Source organism: Pristis pectinata, chromosome 6, assembly GCF_009764475.1.
Source record: "Pristis pectinata isolate sPriPec2 chromosome 6, sPriPec2.1.pri, whole genome shotgun sequence".
NCBI classification, from domain to species: Eukaryota; Metazoa; Chordata; class Chondrichthyes; order Rhinopristiformes; family Pristidae; genus Pristis; species Pristis pectinata.
Window position 1 is genome coordinate 104,746,710 of NC_067410.1, and position 23,676 is coordinate 104,770,385.

Here is a 23,676-nt window from a genome sequence, read left to right on the forward strand (position 1 = left end):
GCTGGCACTTGTGTCCCTCCTTACTTCTTTAGCCTGCACCTAAGGTTGTCTATGTCTTGCTGTATGTAGGCATGGATGGCTTAGTTATCTGAAGAGTTATGAATGGAATTGAACAAATGTCATCAGCAAATTCACCACTCCTGAAGTTAAGATGTGAGGATGGACATTGATGGTTGAGCCACACGTGTTGTGCTGAGGACCATCTGCAGTGATTTCCTGGGACGGGAATGATTGACCTTTTGTGCAAGACACTATTTCAAACAGTGGAGAATTTGTTTCTTGATGCCTAGTTGTACCAGGTTCTTTGGTACTACTTGGTCAAATGCTGCCTTGATGTCAAGAGCAGTCACTCTTGCCACATCTCTGCTATTCAGCTCTTTAGTTTATGTAAAGGAGAAGTCTGTGATGAGGTCTGGTGCTGAGGTATCCTGGTAGGACCCTAACAGGGCATTAGTTTGCTGATGCTTTGAGAGTGGACTGCATGGTAATTAGCTGGTTTGGATTTCTCAAACTTTCCATGGAGAAAGGAGTTTCCCCAGGACGTTCACTGGGATGGAACGTTTCAGTTATGAGGAGAGGCTGGGTCTGTTCTCCCTGGAGAGGAGGAGGATAAGAGGTGACATGATTAAAATTGAGGAGTACAGGGAGGGGGACTGCAAGAAATATTTCCCCTTATCAGAAGTAGATAGATGTAGGAATTATCAAATAGATTTAGGAAAAGGGGTAAGAAAATTAGAGGGGATTTGATTGAGGCCTTTTTTACCCAGAGAGGGGTGAGTACCTGGATTGCACTGCTGGAGAGAGTGTTGTAAGCAGATGAACACGCGAATTGCCTCGGCATAGAAGGTTACGGGCCAAGTGCAGGAAAATGGGATGAATGTGGATGGGTGCCCATCGGTTGGTGTGGACATAGTGGGCCGAATGGCCTGTTTCCATGCTGTCCGAGTCTATGATTCTACGACTCTGTACCTGGTCAATTTTTCATGTTGAGGTAGATGATAATGACACCACTGTAATGGAACAAAGTGGCTGGAGGCTTGACTTGTGCTGGGCACAAGTCTTCCCATGCTGCAGCTGGGATGTTGCCTTGTCCTCTCGCCTTTACTGTATCCAGTGCTTTCGGCTGTTCCTTGTTATCACATGGCATGAGCTGAATTGGCTGAAAACCGGCTTCTCCAGTGGGAATTTCAGGAGGAAACGGAGGTGGATCATTCACCTGACACTTCTGGCTGGAGATGGTCGCAAATGCTTCGGCCTTGTTTTCTGCGCAGGTGCTGGGCTTCTCCATCGTTAACATTGTGGATGCCACTGGAAGCATCTCCTCTCATTAGGTGTTTAGTGATTCCCCACCATTCATGGCCAAATGTGGCAGGACTGCAGGACCTTGATCTCATTCACTGGTTGTGAGAATACTTAATTTGTCTGTCGTATGCTGCTTCTGATTGACAAGCATGTAGTCCTAGATAGCAGCTTCACCACAGGTTGGTAGCTCATTTATTTTTATTAGGTAGTGCTGGTATTGCTCTTGGGGTTTCTGCACTTCTTATTGAACAAGGGTTGATAGTAAAGTGGGGGATATATGGCCCATGCGATTATGAATTGTGGTGGACTGGGTCCAGTGCTAAAGATGGCCCACAACACCTTGACGGAGCTTAATTTTGAGCAGTCAGCCCTCTTCTACATGTATCTCACTTACTACAGTGGTAAAACCACCCATTGTGGTTGAGCGTATCCTTTATGTTCAGGGCAATATTTTGTTTAATTACCACCAAGGTCTTTGTAATATAAAATATGCAAACTCTGGTTGTCTCATCTTGTTTGTGGTGTCGGCTCAGCAGTGTAACAGACTGCAGGTCATCTTGTGGTTATGTTGCAACAATGCAACTGACTGCTGCTAGTTTCCAGCAAGCACACAGAAATATCATGCTGATCGGTGTTGGTGGTGTCCCGACAAGCAAGTAGTTATTGTTGCTGGAAATCTGGAATGAAAATACTGCTGGAAATATTCAAATGATCAGGAAGCATCTGTGGCGAGAGAACGAGGGTTAACCTTTCAGTTATGTGACCATTAGATTAACGTATTATCTCTCCATGGATACTGGTTGACCTGCTGAGGATTTCCAGCAGTTTTATTTTTTATTTTGATAGAACATAGAACCTTACAGCACAGTACAGGCCCTTCAGCCCACAATGTTGTGCCGACATTTTATCCTGCCCTAAGACCTATCTAACCCTTCCCTCCTACATAGACCTCCATTTCTCTATCATTCACGTATCTGTCTGAGTCTCTTACATGTCCCTAATGTATCTGCCCCCACAACCTCTGCAGGCAGTGCATCCCACACACCCACCACTCTCTGTGTAAAAAAAAACTTACCCCTGACATCCCCCTTATATTTTAATGACCTGTAAACTGGTTTAATTAGCATTTGTCAAGGGCTAATGATGCCAAACATTTTGTTTTATAACCTAAGCAGATCTCGATGTGTCAGTACATCTATAAAATGAATTTTATTTTCTATGAAATGCTGGTTTATGAATGTGAACATAGTTGTATTTTTCAGCCTGAGAAGCATATCTTTTAAATTTTATGATTTGCCCCTCCCTTCTCCCCACTTTTCCACACTAAATTCCTTATCTTTTATTTCTCTTGGTGTCTCTTGTCCTTGCTGTAAAATGCTCAGACTTTTTTTTTAAATGTGAGGGACATGTTTTAATTGCAGTGTTCCGGGGGAAGAGCAGAAGGAAAAGCCAACGTCTACCAGCAAGATTCTTCCCAAATTGAGCATCCTCTCCTGGGCTCCAGAAGTGTGAACAAGTGCTTGAGTTAATTTTAGAATTTAATAATGGAAAAAGGAAATAACACTGGACACATTGATCTGCAAATAGCCCCTTTGTGCATATTAATGTGTAAGTGAACACTTTACGTAGCAGTTGTTTTCGTGCAGCACCATACCAAATACCTCCTGAAAACGCAGCTGTTTGACATCCAGTAGTTTTCCTTTTCCCACTCCGACTGCACACTTAAATCTTTAATTTGCCGTGTGAAGTGCTAATTTGAATTTGCTCTGTGGAAGCTGTAAATATCATCCCACAAGCAATCCTACCACTGTGAAAGAGTGAGTCATAAGCAAGGGAATATGGATCATGTTGAAGTAATGTGTTCTATGGTTAGAGGCCATCTGATAGTCTTTTGACATCAGCCAGAAATCAACCTCTTCCTCCTGATCCAAAAATAATGTGCATTTCAGCTGGATCATCCAAAGCTATTTTGATCACTTATTTTGAGTCACTGTCTGTTTCTTTTCCCCACTTATAGTATCAATTGTTGGTTTTCAGCACATGATCTCATCAAAATTTATGTGACATCTATGAAAATAGCCAACTTCAGTTTTGTTTCATTACAATCTGTGGGCACTGAATTGGTTTTAACTTTCAAGTGAGTGTGATGTTGACGGTAATATGGGGTGGCAATGGATATGGAGTTAAGGTCACTTTAAAGCAGAAGGCATCTGCTCGGAAGATTTATCATCTCGGAGGATCTATCCTGGGCTCAGCACATTGATACAATCGTAAAGAAGGCGCACCAGCAGCTCTGTTAGGAGTTTGAGGAGATTTGGTGTGTCACCAACGACTCTTGCAAACTTCTATAGATGTTTAGTGGAGAGCATTCTGACTGATTGTATTACAGCCTGGGATCGAGTCTCCAATGCATGGGATCACAAGAGGCTGCAGAGGGTTGTAGACTCAGCCAGCTCCATCACAAGCACAACCCTCCCCACCATTGAGGACATCTTCAAGAGGCTGTGCCTCGAGAAGGTGCCATCCATCGCTAAAGACCCTCACCACCTGGGACATACCCTCTTCTCGTTATTATCATTGGGGAGGAGGTACAGGAGCCTGAAGACCCGCACTAAACTATTTAAGAACAGCTTCTTCCCCTCCACCATCAGATTTCTGAACAGCCCATGAACACTACTTCGTTATTCCTTTTTAATGCACTATTTATTTACTTTGTAATTTATTGTAATTTTAGGATGGCACGGTAGTGTAATGCTATTACAGCACCAGCGATGGTGGTTCAATTCCCGCCACTGTCTGTAAGGAGTTTGTACGTTCTCCCCATGACTGCGTGGGTTTCCTCTGAGTGCTGTGGCTTCCTCCCACATTCTGAAGATGTACAGGTTAAAATGGGTGGTGTGGGCTTGTTGGGCCAGAAGGGCCTGTTACCGTGCTGTATAGATAATTTTTAAAAAAGTTTTATGTCTTTGCACTGTACTGCTGCCGCAAAATATCAAATTTCACGACATGTAAGTCAGTGATAATAAACCTGATTCTGAAGGCAATAAGAATGGAAAATGCTGGAAATTATCAGCAGGTCAGGCAGCATCTGCAGAGAGAGGAACTGAGTTACTGTTTTGAGTTAATGATCTTACATGAGAAAAGTTAGAAATAAAGCAAATTTTAAAGTGGAGAAATGGGAGAGAGAAAAGTTTGTGATCGAGTGCACATCGAGGGCTTGAAAGGGTGATGGGGCTGTAAGTGGTGTCTCAGGTAGATGGGGGGTGAAGACGGTGTTTGACACGTTGGCCTTCATTGGTCAGGGCATTGAGTATAGGAGTTGGGAAGTTATTTGCAGTTCTATAAGACGTTGGTGAGGCCTCACTTGGGGTATTGTGTACAGTTTTGGTCACCCTGTTATAGGAAAGATGTCATTAAACTAGAAACAGTGCAGAATAGAACTACCAGGATGTTGCCTGGACTTGGGGACCTGAGTTACAAAGATAGATTGTGTAGACTAGGACTTTATTCCCTGGAACGTAGAGGATTGAGGGGTGACTTGATAGAGGCATATAAGATCATGAGGGGCATAGACAGCGTGAAAGCACAGTCTTTTTTCCCAGGGAGGAGGTGCTAAAACAAGAGGGCATAGGTTTAAGATCAGAGGCAAGAGATTTAAAAGGGACCAGGGGCAGCTTCGTCACACAAAGGGTGGTGCATATTTGGAATGAGCTGGCAGAAATAGTGGCACATTAGCTATGTTTAAAAGTACATGGATAGGAGAGGTTTAGAGGACTTATGGGCCAATCGCCGGCAGATGGGACTAGCTCGCTGGGCAACACAGTCGGTATGGATGAGTTGGATTGAAGGGCTTGTTTCCATGCTGAAAGACTCTGCAACTCTATGACCCTAACCCAGAGAGACTGAATAACGCAAGTTGCGGTGGTTCAGGCTGAGAGGTTAAGGTTAAAAGTTGCTATAAGGAGAATCAAATGAAATCTTAAAAGAAACAGAAGACAGTGAATCAAAACACTGAATTCTGGAAGTACGAGAGATAAACTGGAAGTGGTTGAGTTCAGCGCTGAATCTTGAAAGCTGTATTTCCTAAATCAGAGAGTAAGGTTTCCTGAGCTTCTGTTAAACTTTATTGGAATAGTGTAGGGAGCCAAAGATGAAGGTCAGAATGGAAGTGGGATGAAGAATTAAAGTGACAGGCAACTGGAAACTCAGGATTATACCTGCAACACCTCCCCTTTTACCTAAACACTCCTTTCATGTGAAGCTCGAGATCACCTTTGTAGACTGGATGGAAATGTTCTGCAAAGCTGTTGTCTACTTTGCTTTTGGTTTCCCCAATATAGTGTGCTGTGACTAAATTGGAAAAAGTAGAAGTAACTGGCTGCTTCGTGTAGAAGGAATGTTTGGAACTCTGGATGACGGGAAGGGAGACAGATGTTGGAAGTGTTGCCCCGAGTTCCAGTGAGGTATGGGAGTTGTAACCAGCTTGGCGACAAGTGTTCTTTGTTTTTCCCCCTGGTCTTGCCACTAATTTGTGAGTGTTTGCATACAAATGTCATTAGGTATTCCGAGAAACGTACAAGGCTCGAGACTCATTGATACACAGCGGACTAGCATGGAGACGGTGAAGGGGACAAGTGACGTATCTCTTCAGCCTAAACAAGTGAGCCATGCGGAGGGCAATAGTATTCAATTCAATTCTATAATTTGAAGGGTCTTGTTACTCTGGAGAGATCCCTCTGGAGAGGAAAAAAAATCACTTCTTCTGTCACTGTTGATGCAGGACCCTTCAAGCTGAACAGCATAGGTTTCCTGTTTACTAGTTGAAAGTGATAGGTAGACCACTGAGATCATTCTGGTCACCCAGTACTGACTTCAGTTCCTCTGAAATGTTCCCGTTTGATTTGATATTCTGGAGGTGCATTGTCTTTTTGAATATGGTGAATTGTGAGAATATTGGCAGCCAGCAACATCTAAGGGTTTTGCACTGTTACAAGGAGACCCAACAGAACCTCAGAGTAACATCTCATCTTCCATCTGGACACGTTGGATATCTGGACTCTAATGAATTTATTATTTTGATAATAACTTCAGGTAACTTGCTCGCTCTTTCTGTCTGAGTCAGAACTGGCCATTTCTGCAATTTTTGGTTCCTTTTTTTTCTCTCCATTGGTATCCTCTGGCCTGCTGAGCATGTTCCATGGTCCTCCTGTTAGCAGCGTATAACGGACAAACAAAAAGCTCAGCTTCCTGTTTTCCAAGTTGAGATCAACAACTACAAAGCTGAGATCGTTCTGGTGACTCAGTAGTAAACGTGCAGGGTAAGTTTTTTTTTACACAGAGAGTGGTGGTTGCCTGGAACGGGCTACCAGGGGTGGTGGTGGAGGCAGATACGATAGTGACTGTTAGATAGACAAAGGGATATGCCGGGAGTAGAGGGATATGGACCGTGTACAGGCAGAAGAGATTTAGTTTAATTCGGCATCGTGTTTGGTGCAGACATTGTGGGCAGAAGGGCCTGTTCCTGTGTTTCACTGTTCTATGTTCATTTTAAGGTCACTTGTGGCTTGTTGTTACATGTGGCCATTGCCAGCGATGTCCATATCCTGTGAAAGTATTTACCAAAAAAACGGTGGTAGTTTTGATGTCTTCTGTCTCCAGCCTTGATATTTCCAATACTTCATGACTGGTTTCCCACCCCACCCCCCCATTGTATATATAAAACAACAAATTTCACAACATGCCAGTGATAATAAACCTCTTCTAATGAAATCATCTAAATGATTGCTGGCTATGTTTAAAACTGCACCATCTCTGTGCTCACAATGATATCATTAAAATTCTCAACCTTGAGTTTAAATTGTTTCCTGGGTCCGTTCCTCCTGATCTCCAGCCTTGCAATTATCCCCTTCCTCCCCCATGGAATTTCCTTTACTCTGACCCATGCCCATTCTACACCCTCTTTTCCCCTCGCAAATAACTTAATACTTAAAGGTGAGCAATTAACGTTTGGCAGATACATAAGCAATATTTCACCTCTGTGCTGCGATTGGGCACATTGGCTTTATGTAAGGAATACGACTGTATTGCAGTGGTAAAGAGGTGGGCAAAAGGTCCAAGAGGAATGTTGGGCATCGTTTTACATTCTAAAAATGAGCACTGAAGTTCTGATGTGCGATTAAACCCATGTCCATTGATCGCAAAGCGCATGGAGCACCATTGGCTTCTGGCTAACATGACTTGTGCTGGGTGTGAATGGGGAGTTGGGTGCAGCATCGCAAGTGGTTATTTTCAGTTAAAGCTCAATCTAAGGGGAGGTGCATTGTGGCTGGAGCATGGGTTAGCAACCATTCTGCATGTGAGTTTAATCTGGGGATCAAAGTTCTACATCACAGAAACGGGTCCTTTGGCCCAACTGGTCCGTGCTGACCAAGATGCCCATCTAAACTAATCCCTTTTGCCTGCATTTGTTCCATATCCCTCAAAACTTTCCTATCCAAGTACCTGTCCAAATGTATTTTAAGTGTTGTAAATGTACCAGCCTCTACCACTTCCTCGGACAGCTCATTCCATATACCCACTGTGCTCTGTGTGGAAAAAGTTGCCTCTCAGGCCCCTTTTTAGATCGTTCCCCTCCCACCTTCTGCCAAAAGGAGGGATGGCAGTCACCAAGGTTAACAAGTACTCTACTGAAGCACTTTGTGGTGGTGCATTGTAGAAGTGACATCCTGTGTCGAATGGCACAAAGGATGAACTCTTGATCTCCCAATCTACCTTGTCGTGGCCCTTGCACTTTATCTCTCTACCTGCACTGCACTTTCTCTGTAACTGTAGCACTATATTCCAGGCAGCATTCCAGGTACATGAAGGTAGTGAGAACGGTTGGCTGTGGAGGTCAACACGACTTCTGTCCTGAGGGCTTGGTCGTATGGTGCAGCCATTTCAGTGACTTTGCCTGTGTGGTCATGATGAGTGAATGCTTCCTCAAAAGCCAAACACTGAATCATCAGCTTCAGAGCCTACTCAATTCCCCAGTAATCCTCCAACAATCTCTACCGTTCATTACCTTAGCCTAATGTTTGTATACTTCACTCCACCCACACATACTTAGCAATGCTGAAAGTCTCAGACCCACATTGCTTAACTTTAACACTTATCAGAAGATCAATCTTGTGAGCTACAGTGCCCCAACAGGAAGTATGACACACACACTGACGTCTTTCCTTTCATTTTCAAATGAATCACAAGTTCGCAGTGAGTGGGGGTAGTGGGGTGGGACATTGTGTCTGCATGCTTGACTTCAGTGGAGGTGACGCTGCTGGCTATTATTGGAATGGCTGTTCTCCTCCTCATGCCTCTTCCCCTCAGCCGCTCACCCTATAGCAGGTGGAAAGGGCTGGTCTTTGTGGTGAGATTATGACTATTCAGGCTCTTGGCAAAGTGCCATGGGGTTGCTCCAGAGCATCAGGCCAGTAGAACTGAGACACAGGAGACTGTGGATGTTCGAATCTAGAGCAACAAAGCATCTGCTAGAGGAACTCAGTGGGTCAAGCAACATCTGTGTGTGGGTGGGGGGGGGGGGGGGGGGGGAGGAGGAATTGCTGATATTTTGTGTTGGAACCCTGGGTCAGGGTCTGTGTCCTGATGCAGGGTTTCAATCTGAAACGTCGACAATTCCTTCCTCCCCACAGATGCTGCTCAACCCGCTGAGTTCCTCCAGCAGATTCCTTGTAGCCAACAGAATTACTGTTTAATTGAGCCATTGGGGTGAAGGTTTGGATTAAATATGGCATCAATGCATTCGTATAGTGAATGCTGAGCAAGTGTGCTGATTGTACTGCAATCATCAGACTTGTTGGCCTGTTAGCATGCTGTTGTGGTGACTTGAATCCAACTTATAGTTTCCTGTATTAGTTGTGGTGACTTGAATCCAACTAATACAGGAAACTATAAGTTGGATTCAAGTCACCACACCAGCATCATAGGACAGAGTAGATGCACCACAGTGTGTTCACCTTGTTGGCACCACCTTCTTCGCTGCCTCTTCCTCCTCCATCCTCCTCCTCACTGGCTCTTGGCACCATGAAGCTGCCTGCAGTTCCAGGCAAAGTGTGGAACATTTGACAAGCAACATTGAAATTCAATAGCATTTTTGCAATAAAGTGCGTGGTTTTCTCCCTTATCCAACAGTGAATGGCACAAAGGATGAACTCTTGATCTCCCAATCTACATCGTTGTGGCCCTTGCACTTTCTCTCTCTACCTGCACTTTCTCTGTAACTGTAACATTATATTCCGCATTCTGTTTCCTTTTTACTAATCATGTATGGAATGATCTGTCTGGATGGCATGCAAAGCAAAGCTTTCACGCTATTACAGCACTAGTGACCCGGGTTCAATTCCGGCCACTACCTGTAAGGAGCTTGTACGTTCTTCCCGTGTCTGTGTGGGTTTCCTCCGGGTGCTCCGGTTTCCTCCCACATTCCAAAGATGTACGGGTTAGGAAGTTGTGGGCATGCTATGTTGGCGCTGGAAGCGTGGCGACACTTGTGGGCTGCCCCCCAAACACTCTACACAAAAGATGCATTTCACTGTGTGTTTTGATGTACACGTGACTAATAAAGAAATCTTATTTTATATCTCGGTATATGTGACAATAATAAACCAATAAATAAATTGTGTGGTGATATACCAGTGGAGTAACAAAGGACTGCAGATGCTGGGTGATGACAATATCAGAGTTAGTGCGGAGGGAGTGGAGAGCAGAGTGTCCAGAAGGGGTAAGTTTGGAGTAGGTGAGGCAGGCAGATGATGTTAAGGGAGGTGCAGGTGAATCTCTGTCTCTGTTGAAAGGACTGTTTGGGTTCCTGGGTGGAGGTGGTGTAAGGGCAGAGTCCTGGAGTAATGATCAAGAGCCACAAGTTCAAATCCCAACCTTGGCAACTGCATTCAATTAAACAACTTGAAATAAGAAAGCTGGTATAGTGATTGAAAGGTACCGTGAAACTATTGGGTTGTCATTAAAACCTTTCTAGTTCATTAACATCTGACAGAGAAGGAAACCAGCTGTCCTTGTGTGGCCTGGTCACATGATTCCAGACCCAGAGAAATATTGTTAACACTGATTGGTCCAGCAGAATGTTCAATTGCAGAACACTTGGAGATGGTCAATAAATGTTGGTGTTGCCAGCAACATCCACACCCTGTGAATTAGGGTCTATACAGGCTGCCCCTGAGTAATGAACGGGTTCTGTTTTTGCAGATGTCCATAAGTCGATTTTGTCTGCAGTCAGAAAATGCACAAAATCACTCGCTATGGTAACCATACCTCCACAGTATTGTAAGGAATGGCATCAAGAGCACATAAGATGGACAAGAAAGAACAATTACTGAAAGTGTAGAGAGAAAGGAAACTAGTTCTACTGTAGGAACTAACATGAATACGTATGTTGGACAGTTGAATTTAACAATATTATGGAAGCTCACTTACATCTTGGGGTGTCCATGAGTCGGGCATTCATAATCCAGGGACAGCTTGTATTATTATAAATGCAGGCTATTTTGCATTTTGACTTTGTTTGCCTCAATGATGCAGATTGTGCAGAAATTATTACTTACCTGCAGAAGTGTTCAGGCAGGTAGTAGATGAGACATTGGTTTGTATCATTTTTCTGATCCTCCTGTATTGTTGGGTTAAGCACATGGGCGGACAGTGTTGGTGACCGTGAGGTCACAGTGTGCATTAGGTTTGGGAAAAACAAAGGAGGGGGACAAAATGGTAAACTTAACAGGAGGTACCTAAATTGTAATTCAATCATGACTTCAATCATTTATATTTCTTGTTATATATGTTGCTGTGGATTTGAGTTACCAAGTCAAAGTCATTCAGTGTGGAATTCAAAGGCCATTCAGCCCAACACGTCCACACTGACCACTAACACCTGTCCATGTTACACAATACATTGCAAAACTGGCTTATATATCTTACATAAATGAAAATAAAATTAAAAAACTGCAGATACTGGAAGTCTGGAGTAACATGCTGAAAACACTCAGCAGGTCAGGCAGCATCAAGAGAAAGAGAAACGGTTAATGTTTCGGGTTTGAGGCGCATGTTCAGCTGTAGAAGTAACATGACTGAGAGATGCTCATTTGTGTATTGTAGCTGGTTTTGGTTATACTTTCTGTTCCAGAAAAGAGGGAGGTGGAAAGCAGGAAACCACAGGCCATTTAGCCTAACATCAGTCAATGGCAGCAAATAATAGACTGCTGGAGGAACTAAGCAGTGCAGATAAATGGTCTCGACCTGAAACATTGACTATCCATTTCCTCCTACAGATGCTGCCTGACTCGCTGAGTTCCTCCAGCAGTTTGTTTTTTTGCTCCATATTCTAGCATCTGCCTTTTCCTGTGTCTCCATTGGTCAGTGAGGAATTGCCTGTGATAACTGGTATTGGTTTATTATTGTCACTTGTACTGAGGTACAGTGAAAAACTTGTCTTGCGTACTGATCGTACAGGTCAATTCATTACACAGTGCAGTTGCATTGAGGTAGTACAGGTAAAAACAATAACAGTACAGAGTAAAGTGTCACAGCTACAGGGAAAGTGCAGTGCAATAAGGTGCAAGGTCACAACAAGGTAGATTGTGAGGTCAGAGTCCATCTGATCGTATGAGGGAACAGTTCAATAGTCTTATCACAGTGGGATAGAAGCTGTCCTTCAGCCTGGTGGTACGTGCCCTCAGGCTCTTGTATCTTCTACCTGATGGGAGAGGAGAGAAGAGAGAATGACCTGGGTGGGTGGGGTCTTTGATTATGCTGGCTGCTTCACCAAGGCAGCAAGAGGTAAAGACAGAGTCCAAGGAGGGGAGGCTGGTTTCTGTGACGCGCTGGGCTGTGTCCACAACTCTCTGCATTCAGAAAATCAAAATATCGCCATGCTAAGTCAACATAGTTTTGCACATGGGAAGTCTTGTTTGTCCAGTTTCTGAGGGTTCCTCTGAGGTTATAGGTTATAACAAATAGGGTGGCTAAGGGGGACCAGTATATAAGGTGAATTTGGATTTCCAAGTAGCATTGGATAAGGTGTAGTTTAAAAGGTACAGTAATAGCTACAGGAAGAAGGGCCAAACTAATGGGGCTGGATGGCAGTGCAAATGCTGTACAATAAGAGAAGATTTGTATACACAACCCAGAAATTGACTCTAAAGTTCTCTTCCCATCACGCTTGAGTATCAAGCTTTGGAAATCCAGGAATGGAGGTTTGGAGGCAGTGCAGAGGAGGTTCACCAGGTTGATTCCGGAGATGGGGAGGTTAGCCTATGAGGAGAGATTGAGTCCCTGGGGACTATACTCGCTGGAATTCAGGGGAATGAGAGGGATCTTATAGGAACGTTTAAAATTATGAAAGGGGTAGATAAGATAAGATAAGAGGCAGGGAAGTTGTTTCCACTTGTAGGTGAGACTAGAACTAGGGGACATAGCCTCAAGATTCAGGGGAGTAGATTTAGGACAGAGATGAGGAGGAACTGCTTTTCCCAGGGAGCAGTGCATCTGAGGAATTCTCTTCCCAGGGAAGCAGTGGAGGCCATCTCATTAAATATACTTAAGGCACAGTTAGATAGATTTTCCCATAGTAGGGGAATTTAGGGTAATGGGGAAAAGGCAGGTGGGTGGAGCTGAGTCCATGGCCAGATCAGCCATGATCTAATTGAATGGCGGAGCAGGCTCGATGGGCCAGATGGCCTCCTCCTGCTCCTATTTCTTATGAATGCAGGCCCTGGGCTGGGAGAGCCACATAGCAGTGGGACAGTGGAGAGTCTGTGCATCGTTATATTTATGCATCCAAAAAGTTAGCCTTCATAATACTGTGGTAAGATGTGTTATGAGCCCAGGTTGCTACTTGATAAGTGTCCCTTTAAGATGCCTGAATGGTAGTGTGTGTAGCTTCATCTGACTAATTCGAGTGAAAAAAAATGTGACTATAACTGGAACGTGCTGGCAATTGCACAGTTACAGACAGAGAGAGAGAGAGACGTGAGAGTTGGTGGCACTGACTGCTGGTCTCTGTATCTATGGGTGAAGAACAATCGTTGTGACTGTCACTTTACAATGGATTTTTGGAGCAATCTGTGGAGTCCACTTTGTCGTTAACCTTTACCGGAAGGCAGGTATATCTGTGGGCAGCCATGTGTCGAGTGCCCTCAGTGTGGCAGATACTTTGGAACAAAGCAGTAGAGATCTTCAGTGATTGACGCGTCGTATTGGTTCCATCGTGGAACTTGTGGATTTTGTAAACTCCTTCTCTCTACATTCTACCCTACGTTCTAACATGGTTTTAAGAAGCCTTTGCTCATTGTTCTACTTCATGACTTGCTGAACTGAACTGGTTTGCCATCATAAAACTTTGTGAACTATTCCTAGACTGAGTAGTTTGGGAACTAGCCACACACACACTTTGGTTTAGTTTGATCAATATCTGGTATCTAACATTTTCTTTTCTCTTATTATTACAAGTAGTTATTAATAAATAGATTTTAACATGGAAACCTGGCTCGTTGTGTTTCTATTGTTGCTGGTACGTAACAGATGGAACTACCTTGGAGGTCTGGGTTTGACCCCCGAAGCTGTTAGAATATTGGCGTGATCTACCTTTGTTTGAGTAAAGGTGTTTGAAATTTCAAAAGTTGTATCATCATTTTAAAAAGTGCTCCCTTTGCACTTGGATAATTCTGTGGAAGCATTCCTTCACACACAGCACATTGAAGTAACGTTACCCTTATAACCAATGAGATTGTATTTGATCAGCTGGCATGCATCATGAAATTGTGATATTATAACATCTGCAGTAACACCAAGGCAGGAAGGAAGCTGATATGTTGTCAGCTGGGGCCATAAGGTTGAGGGGGTGTATGAAAACTGTGCTGGATCAAAGGGAAAAGTGAAGTTATCTATTGATTCTGGCAGTGGGGTTCTATCTTAAATGTGGGATCTTTCAGCTGCAGTTAGATACATGAACTGGTCATTCAGGGGAAGCTGTTTCTCATGGGATGGTTGGCAGATTGACTGTTGGAATGGTTGGGAGTATAATACAGGGTTTGACTTGTAGTAAGGGGAGGTAGAGGGTCAGAAAGGGGATCCTGGTGTCCTATTAACCTCATTTCACTAGAGAATTCTGGTTTGTTGTCATTTACTGAAAATCCCAAGTCAGGACTTCTGCATAGCTGGTAGTAATCATGTCACCGAGCTGTTGAAAATGTAGAGAGCACTGGGATGCTCCCGACCTACAAAGGTTATGCACAAGTTAATAGTCATGAGCACTAGGTGTAATGTATTATCATGAATTAAGGATTGGCTGACCAACACAATACAGAGAATCTGGATAAGTGGGTCACTTTCAGATCAGCAGGTTATAGCGAGTGGTGTGTGATAGGGATCAGTGTTGCAATCTCACTTATTTACATTGCATACTAATGACTTAAATGAAGGAACCAAGTGTAAGGGTACAAACTTTGCTCGTGATGTAAAGTTGGATGGAAAATTGGGTTGCGAGGAGGATACACCTTGATAGAGGTGTACAAGATGAGAAGAGGCATAGATCGAGTGGACAGTCAGAGACTTTTTCCCCAGGGTGACAATGGCTAACATGAGGGAACATCATTTTAAAGTGATTGGAGGAAGGTATAAAGGGGGATGTCAGGGGTAGGTTTTTTACACAGAGAGTGGTGGGTGCGTTGAACGCACTGCCGGCAGAGATTGTGGGGCAGATACATTAGGGACATTTAAGAGACTCTGAGATAGACACATGAATGACAGAAAAATAGGGGGCTATGTGGGAGGGAAGGGTTAGATAGATCTTAGAGCAGGATAAAATGTCGGCACAACGTTGTGGGCCGAAGGGCCTGTATTATGCTGTAATATTCTATGTTCTATATGATATGGAGCCTGCAAAATGAGATGGCTTGGTTAAGGTACTGGACAAAGATTTGGCAGATGGAGTATGTGAGGGTATCCCATTGGTAGGAAGAAGACAGTAGCAGAATGTTGTGTAGACGGAGAGGGACTACAGGATGCTGCTGCTCAGACCTGGGTGACTGCAAATATGAAACACAAAGTTCGTGCCACTGATCTCCGTGATACTCCACTGTCTACAACTTGCTAACCTGAAAATGAACAAAGCAAACAATTAGGAAGGAAAATGGATTTCTGGTCTGCATTGCATCGGGGGTAATGTATAAAAGTTGGGGAGTCTTGCTACAACACTGCAGATGTTGGTGCCACCACATTTGCAGTACTTTGTACAGGCTTGCAGGAAAATAACTGCGGGAGGGGCATTTCAGAATAAGTTCACTAGGGGTAAAAATAATAAAAAAAATTAAATAAACTGAAGAAATAAAGAACCTGATATATTTCTTTCTTCATATAGTTATTCTTACCTCAAATCTTGCATTATCATAAGAGCAAGTCAGATTTTGTTTTAACACTGAATGTGCAAAGTCTTGTTTAGAAGCTAGACGACTACTTGCCCTTTAGTGGGTTTGTAGCAAAAGTGACAATTTCCTTTTTTAATTCAGACACCTTCTGCCTCTTCATTTTAAATGACACCACGGTCTCATGACGAACATCATCTCATTTGTGTTCAAAACAAACTTTTTCAATGCAAGTACACAGGCATGACTATAGTAATGTGGCAAAGTCAGCAAGCAACCAAAGGAGATAACGTTCTTCATAACCTTCAATTTACTTGTTCCCGCCTTCCAATTTTCTGATTATTTAAAATAAAACACTAACCTAAAGTGGACATTTTCATTTTTCCAGATAGTAATGAAAAGATTGAAACTGAACTTTGGTTGCTTCTGATATGGCATAAGTTGTGTCTTGTAGCTGGGGAGCGCAATGATGTGTAAATTTCCCCAAATGCTTTGGAGGCTTCAGTCAGCTTAAGTTGATCAAATAAAACAACAGGATGAATTACACATAAAATACTACACTAACATTGTGTTTCCTTTTTTAATTAAACTTGAGATCAGATATTTCCTACCTGAAGATATTTTGCACTTTGTGGAAACTGCTATCCATGTTCATTTTCTTCAGTTTTTCTAGTAATGTCTTGACATTGGAACTTCAGACTTACGTAAACAAAAAATAGTTATGATTCTGTGACTAGAATAAGGGAGCAAAACATTTTGGTGAACCAAGAGCTTCTATAAGCCAACCTCTCAAACGCTAACAGAAAGTATTAAACGTTGTTATTTGTATTGTACATGGATGTTGACATGATTGCTAGATTACTTATTTATGGCATGGAGTTTAGAACAATTGAATACAAATTTTATCATTGGCTTCAAGTTGCTGATTTACAAAAAACAGCAGAAGTTATAAATACTGTTTAAATCAGTTTTCTTTATTGGTATTAGTCTATTATTGTCACTTGTACCGGGGTACAGTGAAAAACTTGCATACCGATCGTACTGGTCAATTCATTACACAGTGCAGTTACATTGGGTTAGTAGTGTGCATTGATGTAGTACAGGTAAAAACAATAACAGTGCAGAGTAAAGTGTCACAGCTACAGAGAAAGTGCAGTGCAATAAGGTGCAAGGTCACAAGACTTTACATCTAATGACAGCTCTGAGCATCCATATTAGTATGAAATTTAATTCAAATGTATGATGGAACGTATGTAGATGAAATAATTTCATGTTGAGAGACTTGAATCTTTGTGAAGCTCCTTGCCACTGGAGATTATAGTTGTAAAACTTATCACATCTTCCTTTTTTTTGGCTGTGAAAATGTATTTCTCAGACCACATCACCAAAAATAGCTGATTTTATTTCAGCTTTGTGAGATGTTATGTGTCACCTTTTCACCAGATGAGGAACTCCAACTGCATTTCAAAATCAGTCAATGGATGTGAATGACTCTGGTCCATTCCAATAGCAGGGGAGGAATTCTAGAAATGCAGTCTTTTTTCCCCGTAACTCCAACCTATCTTCTTACCACTTCTTAAAGTGGGTTGCTAAGTTCTCTGGTAATGTAGAATGATTCAGAGTGAAACTTAGTTCAAGTTTTCAAGATTAATATTACAGTCATTCACATTGTTGATGTGGCTGTTGCCAGGGGAGTCTAGCACAGTTTGTGAAATGTTAGCACGCGAGGACTGATCTTTCTGTGGACCGTTGTCACTTTCCTTTTTATCCAGCCCTAACTTTGACCTAAATGCCCTGCAAGATAGAAAGTAGATCACGGGATCCAAGCACGAATTAAGTGTTGCCAGAACTATGGTTGGTTCTTTGAAGTTTAACAGCATCTTTTTCCAATAGCAACTGGAAATGACATTTATCTGACTCAACATGTAAGGAATCCTTACGAAGTGGTAGGGAACAAAGCAAATTAGGAATACGATAAGCAGAATCAGAATGTTGTTCTTCGCCTTGACTTGTTTCTTGCGTGAACTTGGAGTTGGGGATTTATCCAGTCGTCTCATGGTTTGAAAGTAGAAGAAACAAAGGGCTGTTAACACAAGAAAAAACAAGACTGTACCACCACTATGGATGGTTAGGTGCCAATAAATTCCAAAACCACTTCTAAGTTCCAGGCAAGATGTTTTTACATTGGTCTGTGGTGTCTTTTCCCCCTTCAGGAATGCATAAGACAATCCAAGGGCAAAGAGTGAAAACCAGGTTCCTATGGAGAGAATTTTTGCAGATTTGAGTTTCTGGAATGCATACGTATTAAGTGGTTTCACAATCTTCAGGTATCTGTTGGCTGCTATGTATCCCAGGAAGAGAATGCTTGAATACATGTTCAAATAGAAGATTGAGGTTATGCAACTGCAGTAGATTTTTCTTAGTTCAATGGGGAGCATTACATTCAGTTCGATGATTCTTATTGGCAGAGACAGGACCAGCAAGAGGTCAGCTATGACCAGGTTTTTCAAATAAACAATGATGCTGTTGTTGCTGGGAATGTAACAGAAGTACACGCAGAAAGCCAGGCAGTTGAGAATGGCTCCAGCTACACAAATTATTGAATATGCATACAGCATAAATCTTGGATAAGTAGTATATGGTAGCTGGCAGGTAATGTTGATGGAGAAATTTGTCCATGTGGCATTCTCTGTGCTTGCTGTAGGGTCAGCCATCAACACATCTAAATATTAAAACAGAATAGGTTACTTGGAAGATATCTCCTCCATCCCTGTAACTATCCAGGTTATCTGAGCTGGTCTAATTCTGGTCTCTTGTTCAACTCTGGATGTAATTGCTCTACCATCGATGGCTTGCCTGTGGCTGGTGAGCCCTATTCTCTTGAGGCATAGTCATACAGCACAGAAACAGGCCCTTTGGCCCTACTGGTCCATGCCGACCAAGATTCCCATCTAAGCAAGTCTTATTTGTCCGCGTTTGACCCATATCCCTCTAAACCTTTCCTATTCATGTACCTGTCCAAGTACCTTTTAAATGTTGTAATGGAATTCCTGCTCTGAACCTTTTTGCCTGTATACCTTATTCCTGTTTCAACATATTCCTCTGGTCATGTGTTTGGTCATCTACCTTATGTGACTCATGTTAATTGTTTCACTTGTTGATTCACTTGTGAAGTGCTTCACAGCAATATTGGATGCTGAAGGCATTGTCGAACAAGAAGTTTAGGTAATAGAGTTCATGGTCCTCGAGAAATAAAGTGTGCTTTGGGTGGGTGTGGGCTGACGGTGGAGGTGAAGGTAGTCATCGTTAATCACGTGTCCTTAGTCAATAGGCTACCATCCCCACTAAGTTACTGAGCTACAATCCAGAACTATTGATCCAGCCACACGAGTTTGAATTCCACATGATTGCTGTGGAATTTAAATTCGAGTAATTTAATATCTCAAGAATTAAACATAATTTCCATGAAAATTCCAGATTGTCATTAAAACCACAGCTGGATCACAGATGTTCTTCAGGGGAAAATAATTTTCCGTACCCAGTCTGGCTTATATGTGACTTTTGACCCAACAGTGGGGTTGACTCTGAACTGCCAGTTCAGTTCTTGGATAATGCCGAAGTGGCAATAAATGCTGGTACTGCCTGCAACATCCACGTCCCATGAGTAAGTAAAAAAAGTAAAAAGCTATTACACAATTTTTATATCATAAAACCTTGAAACACAAAAAACTGATGCCTACAGTTTGATGTACAGTTCTTTGCGATAACATTAGTCTCCTTCAATAAAAACTTGTCTGCCCAGAAATTCAGCCCTGGCCAGTAACACTAAACACAATAGTATAGTCTCATAGTGTAAAAGGTAACTGGAAATGTAAGGGTTAAACTGGAAATGTAAGGGTTAATGGTGTGCAGCTATTATTCCTTCAACCATGGTGTGATATTGCTTCAACCATGGTGTGACTATAGTTATGACTACAAGTTGTGCAGGTGCTGGTGACAAACAAAGAAGTGCTTAAGGCTTATCTTATTTTGCTGGAAGTTTGCTGTAAGCAACTGCCCAAGTATGTGCAGTTTCCCATGTAGGCTTCTTTAGATTAAGTATAAAAGGAGGGACGCTAACCTGTAAATCTCTGAGTGGGGAGTATTACAGAGCTTGGGTTACACTGTTTACTCTTTCTCTGTATCCCTCACTCCCACTAACGTTAAATAATAAAGCATTAATTATACGCTCCTTGGTTCTGCTGTTGTCTGCTTTATTACAGCGCGGGTTGACTTTCACAGTAGCATTGTACCCATCCTCAGGTTCATTGGTAGAATGAATCTTGGAGGCAGAAGGCAGTGTGCTGATTTTACATTCATTCGGGGATGTGGACATTGCAGCCTGAGCCAGCATTTAATTTCCCATCCCCAGTTGCCCTTGAGAAGGTGGTGGTGAGCTGCCTTCTTGAACCGCTGCAATCCTTGAGTGTGCCCACTATGCTGCTAGTGAGGGAGCTCCAACTAGGGATGAATTTCCACTAGTCCATCTCCTCATAGGAATACTTCAGATTTATTTTCAATTCACTTGCAAGACATGGGTGTCACCAGTGAGACCAGCATGTATTTCCCACTTCTACTTGTTCCCGGAAACACAAGAGGCTGCAGATGCTGAAGTGTGGAGTAACAGGCAGTCTGCTGGAGGAACTCAGCGAGCTGAGCTGCATCTGTGGGAGGAAAGGAACTGTCGACATTTTGGGACTGATGCAGGGGTTTCGACCTGAAATGTCGACAATTCCTTTCCTCCCACAGATGCTGCTCAACCCACTGAGTTCCTCCAGCAGACTGCTTGTTGCTCTACTTGTCTCTGACCAGTGCAGCTTGCTGGGGCATTTGAGAGGGCAGTTAAGCATCAACAAGAGTTCTTTGGGTTCCAGGGTCCATGTACTGGGTAGACCAGAGAAGGTTATCACATTCTGCCAGTTGTGATTAATTACATGTCCACTGTTAGCAGATTTTACATTTCTTACAAGAAAGAACAAATCTCCATTATTATTATGTCATTCATATCTCAGGCCTTCACAACACTTCACAGTTATTGAAATATTCCAGAAGTCTAATGACTCTTACAGTACAGGAAATGAGACAGCAAGGTTGCATAAATAGTTATTTGTTCAGCACATTCATGTCGAATGGCCAAGATCTAGTGTGATGGATTTATTCATTGGGTTTGCTAGTTTTCAAATTTGGATGGATCAGTACATGCCATAAACTACCCAAGCATTGCTAATACTTTTTCTTATACTTTCTAAGTATTAGATTGTTAACTTATTTCCTGCTATTTTCTTGGCTTAAAAGAAATTCAAACATTGGAATAGTTAAAATAAAAAACATGACATGCTAATAATATAGAACCTTTGCTATCTGTTCCTCTCCCCTTTTCCTTTCACCAGGTCTATGTTTATCCTCCAGGTCAGGTAAAGTATTCTCGCTGAAATGTTAACATAATTGTTGATAAACCAGCCATGTAAATCCAGCCCATTCAAATTTCAAACTCCACTTACCCACTCTTTGTGATTGCTCCCAACCTTCTGAAGTTCTGTGGTAGTTTAGCGATCCAGAAGTGCTTGATCGTGGTGTCTATATCAGATTCGCATCTTAAGAAAAAGAGAAACAGGAAATTTTAAAGTTTAGATTTCAGTTGTCACACCTTAACTCTCAATTCCTCCCTCTTATTTTCTGATATTGTCTGGAAATTATTTTCTCACACATAATCATCAATGGCTCTTTGATTCTTTTTTGCTACTTACTGACACAGGGTAAATCACAGTAGGCAATTAAGCTGCCAGCACATCTTTGGGATGTTTGAGAAACCAGGGCACCTAATGGACATGCATACAGTCATGAGGAGAACATACAAATATCACAGGTACAGCATCCTTGATCGGGGTCAAATCCTTGTCCCTGGAATTGAGCATTAACTTTTATGCCGCCTGCTATTTGATTCTTAGCCAACAGCAGGCTGTTCCCAAAAAAATGAATAGATAAAAAGCAGTAATTGATTATTACAGTTGTGCAAAAGATTTCTTGTGCAAAAGATCTTCTTTGCTTGAATCTGCAGTCATTCCAGGAAATCATGGACAAAGTTCTTAACGTCTCAACTTGACACTTTTTAGTCTTACAGTTATCCTTGTCTACAGTGAAACACAGGAAAAATCACCAACCTGCCTGAGAGATTTTGTTGGTCACGTTTTCTCACCAGTTGGTAGGACTGAGTCTGTGTTCAGAGAGTGATCAAACAGCAACACTGAACTGAATTTTACTTGCGCAATGCAAGGCTTTTTTTAAATTCTCATGATGATATTTTGTGGTGGTCAGCATTTCCTTCCAAGTCGCAGGAAGGGAACTAAATAGTGAAATACAGCAGTTATTTTAGCTGACTTCTACTTCATTGTAGCATTGTGACCTGAAGCATTCACAATAGAAAATGGATCAACTTAAAGACCCATCTGTGATCTCTTTTGCTTTTGGGATCACTTCTAGGTTTTAGCCACTTCAAATTTGATTAGACGATGTAGGCATTAAGAAGGTGGAGGTATTGGATGTATTGGAATGTGTAAGGAAGTGTCTGGATGAGATCTATCCCAGAGGACAAGAGCAAACGAGGGAGGAGATTGAGGCCAGACAGAGACTTTTGTATCTTCATTAGCCACAGTTGAGGTACCAGAAGCCATGAGGATAGGTAATGTTGTTCCTTTATTTCTATACCAGGATGCTGTCTGGTTTAGAGAATGCATTATGAGGAGAGACTAAAGGAGCTAGGGCTTTACTCTTTGGAGAGAAGGAGGGTGAGAGGAGACATGATAAAGGTGTACAAAATATTAAGAGTGGACAGCCAGCGCCTCTTTCCCAGGGCACCAATGCTCAATACAAGGGGACATGGCTTTAAAGTAATGGCTGGGAAGTTCAAGGGAGATATCAGAGGAAGGTTTTTTGCCCAGAGAGTGGTTGGGGCATGGAATGCACTGCCTGGGGCAGTGGTGGAGGCAGGTACATTGGTTAATCTCTTGAATTACTAGATAAGCATATGGAGGAATTTAAAATAGAGGGATATGTGGGAGGAAGGGGTTAGATAGTTTTAGGTGAGGTTTAAAGGTCAGAACAATGTTGTGGGCCGAAGGGTCTGTATTGTGCTGTACTGTTCTATGTTTATTTAAGAAGTGCAGCAGGGATAGGCCAGGTTACTACAAGCTGGTCAGTGGTAGTGTAATTATGGGAGAAAATTCGAAGGGACAAGATTTATGTTCATTTATATCCTAAATTTAGTCAGGAAGAAAAAGGAAGCATATGTAAGGTTTAGGAAGCTAAAATCAGACTTGTGGAATATAAAGATAGCTGGAAAGTGCTCAAGCAGATGATTAGGGAGACCGAAAGAGGCCATGCGTGTCCTTGGTGAGCAGGGTCAAGGATAGTCCCAAGGCATTTTATGTTTATATTAAGTGTTACGGACTCAGTGAAAGTCCCTTTAAGATAGAGAGTGTGTGTGTATGTGTGTGTGGGGCGTGCTTACGTCAATAGAAGATAAAGGACGTAATGACGTTGTTGAAGAAGAAGAAGAAGAGAGAGAGAGAAGGGAGAGAGACACCAGCCTGCTTGTTTTTCTCTATCGATGGATGAGAAACAATAACTGTGTTTGCCACTGAAATCCATGTATGGAAGTTGGAAGTAATCCGGTGGAGTTCACTTTGTTGCTGACCTGTAGAAGGAAACAGGTATTTGTATGTGGACGACCACGGTTCGGATGCTTTTCGGGGTGAGGAAGTCACTACCGAGTAAACACTGAAGTGTCGTTTGGGTTCCATCATGGAACATTTGGATTTCGTATGTACTCTCTCTATGTTTTTCTACATCTACATCTTATCTTCAGACAACGGTGGTTGTTGAAGAAGCCCTTGCTCATGTTTCACCTTAT

General features: G+C 42.4%; 2 protein-coding genes across 2 annotated transcripts in view; one reads left to right on the plus strand and one right to left on the minus strand.

Moving 5' to 3' along the window:
• The window catches only part of LOC127571939 (mediator of RNA polymerase II transcription subunit 12-like protein), a 499,625-nt gene that overhangs the window by 154,376 nt on the left and 321,573 nt on the right, over positions 1–23,676 (plus strand). The window lies entirely within an intron of this gene.
• LOC127571943 (P2Y purinoceptor 14-like) lies at positions 16,704–22,001 on the minus strand. Its single transcript, XM_052018708.1, has 3 exons — positions 21,929–22,001; positions 21,269–21,361; positions 16,704–18,450 (listed from the first exon to the last, which is right to left on the minus strand). The coding sequence occupies exon 3, from the start codon at positions 18,440–18,442 to the stop codon at positions 17,357–17,359; it is 1,086 nt and encodes a 361-aa protein (XP_051874668.1). The 5' UTR covers positions 18,443–18,450; positions 21,269–21,361; positions 21,929–22,001; the 3' UTR covers positions 16,704–17,356.